The sequence below is a fragment of the Salvelinus sp. IW2-2015 genome, unplaced genomic scaffold (genome assembly GCF_002910315.2).
Source record: "Salvelinus sp. IW2-2015 unplaced genomic scaffold, ASM291031v2 Un_scaffold1283, whole genome shotgun sequence".
Classification (NCBI taxonomy): Eukaryota; Metazoa; Chordata; class Actinopteri; order Salmoniformes; family Salmonidae; genus Salvelinus; species Salvelinus sp. IW2-2015.
The window spans coordinates 1-2,169 of NW_019942817.1; the positions used below are offsets into that span (position 1 = coordinate 1).

The following is a 2,169-nucleotide window of genomic DNA, read 5'->3' on the forward strand; positions in this document are numbered from 1 at the left end:
ATGGCTCATTTAAGTTGGGAGCTGCTCGCGTTCTGTCGGGCTGGCAGATGCAGTGCCTAGTGCCAGCCCTCCAGGACCACGCCAACATGAATGGGGCTGGGGAGACGGCGGACATACTGCCGCCTAACTGCATGGTCAAGGACCGATGGAAAGTGGTGAGTATGCTACATAGTTGATCTAGTCGTGGTTTTGTCTTGGTGTATGGTCTCTCTATATCAGTGTTTCCCTAAGGGGCTAAATACAAGATTACCTTCACACACACAGATTTGACTCCCTTCACCAAGGTTCTCTGTGTCTCACCAGAATTAAAGGGATAGTGTACTCGAAAATCTGTGTTTTCATACCTTGAAGTTGAGCAGATAAATCTCAAATCAGTTTGTCAGGTGTTTTCATACCTTTAAGTCAAGCATATTACAGAATTCTGCAGGCCTCGATCCAGCCTGAATGGGAAAGATTGTAACTAATTCACAGCAGCATTTATTCCCAGCCATTTGGGACCACAATATTTTCTCCTTAACTCTACTCCTGGATCTACAGAACCGTAATAATGGGGCAGTGAGTCGGGTGCAGGTGAAACGTTTTAATAAAACAACAAAATCAATAACACGACACTAACATAAGGCAGAACGCCGATACACAAGAACAATACCAACTGGTGAGTGAACATGGGAGAGTGACATATAAAGGGGAGGAAATTATGAAGTAAATGGAGTCTAGGTGTGAATCATAATGATTAACAGGTGCGCGTAATGATGAGTGTCAGTTGTGCGTAAGGATGAATCCCAGGACCGGTGGTTAGTACTCTGGCGACGTCGTACGCCGGAGGCGAGGAGCAGGAGCAGACATGACAAGAACAGAATGTAGAATTGTTAAATCATTTTACTTTAAATTTTTTGTCAAATGTCCCTTTAATGGTATCTGACTTTTGGGGTTACTTCTGCCCCTTTAATGGTATCGTATACGCCGCGCCACGCATTCGGTGATTGCGTAACAGTTACTGTGCTTCTGATGGTGAACACTTAGACGACCCTGTCAGAACCAATCACGGAGCGACAGATCCCTAGGCCAAAGAGCTGAGGAAGAAAGTAGAGTGTGTTTGCACATGGCTGGTTAATATTTGTCTTCGGCACTTGGCTGTCATGATCAAGCCATAAACTAATAATAGGGTTGTTCAAAGCACTTAAGTACTTGGTGAAATAAAGAAAAAATGCAATGGAGGAGTTGAGGAAGTGGGGCTGGAGAAAGAGGGGTGGTGACGAAAGAGGGCAACTATCTAGCAAAAATGAATTCACTCAATTACTGTTTGATCAATAAGACACACCTCTCTATCGCCTGGTGCCAGATCAGTTTGTGCTCTCTTGCCAACTAATTTTGGTCGTTGTCATGCCAAACAATGACAATGACCATAGGAGTTGGCAAGACCGCACAAACAGATCTGGGAACAGGCTAACCTCTCTGTACTCTTCCATCAAAACTGGTGTTCGTCACGCGAAAGGGTTTGTTAAGTTGAGCTTCTTTTTGATTAGTACAGTATAAGCCAGCATTCAAACGGCACTAGAAGAACGTTGTTTAGTACACTTTTTTATTCTGAACACCTTTCTAGCTGAAGAAAATCGGAGGGGGAGGTTTTGGGGAGATCTACGAAGCTCTGGACCTGTTGACTCGGGAGAACGTGGCGTTGAAGGTGGAGTCGGCCCAGCAGCCCAAACAGGTCCTGAAGATGGAGGTGGCAGTCCTGAAGAAACTGCAGGGTAAGGGTAAGGGCCCACTGCGGTGGCATTTTGGACTTTTGCTAGTTTTGTCAATGAGGCCTGGTGGTGGCACTGCGGCGACCATGGTCTGTGTTTAACCGTTTGGCTTAGTCAATGAGTGTGAAGGTGCTGCTCAGCCGTTCTTGAAATTCAATAAATGGCATTCCTTTTGATGTCACATGACTTGAATCTCAGAAACTCCCACCGCTGACACCATGTGGTCAGTATACTTTGTTGTGGTCATGCAGACAATACTATATCAAAGTTTGTGTCATGCTACAGTGCATAGTCGAAGTAATAACGTCTATCTTTTCCACGTGTCAGATAAATGTGTTGCATCAATACTGCTGAAGACTGCACTTATGTTTTGGTTATAAAATCTGCTAACGTCATACTCACGACAGTCGAGAAAAGTGTA

General features: G+C 44.7%; 1 protein-coding gene across 1 annotated transcript in view; it reads left to right on the top strand.

Moving 5' to 3' along the window:
* The first annotated feature begins 6 nt into the window (after positions 1-6).
* Positions 7-2,169, top strand: part of LOC112070309 (tau-tubulin kinase 1-like) — a 50,599-nt gene continuing 48,436 nt past the window's right edge. The window contains 2 exon segments of the mRNA XM_070438909.1: positions 7-155; positions 1,604-1,751. Of these exon segments, the coding sequence (XP_070295010.1) occupies positions 48-155; positions 1,604-1,751 (256 nt within the window). The 5' untranslated portion in view covers positions 7-47.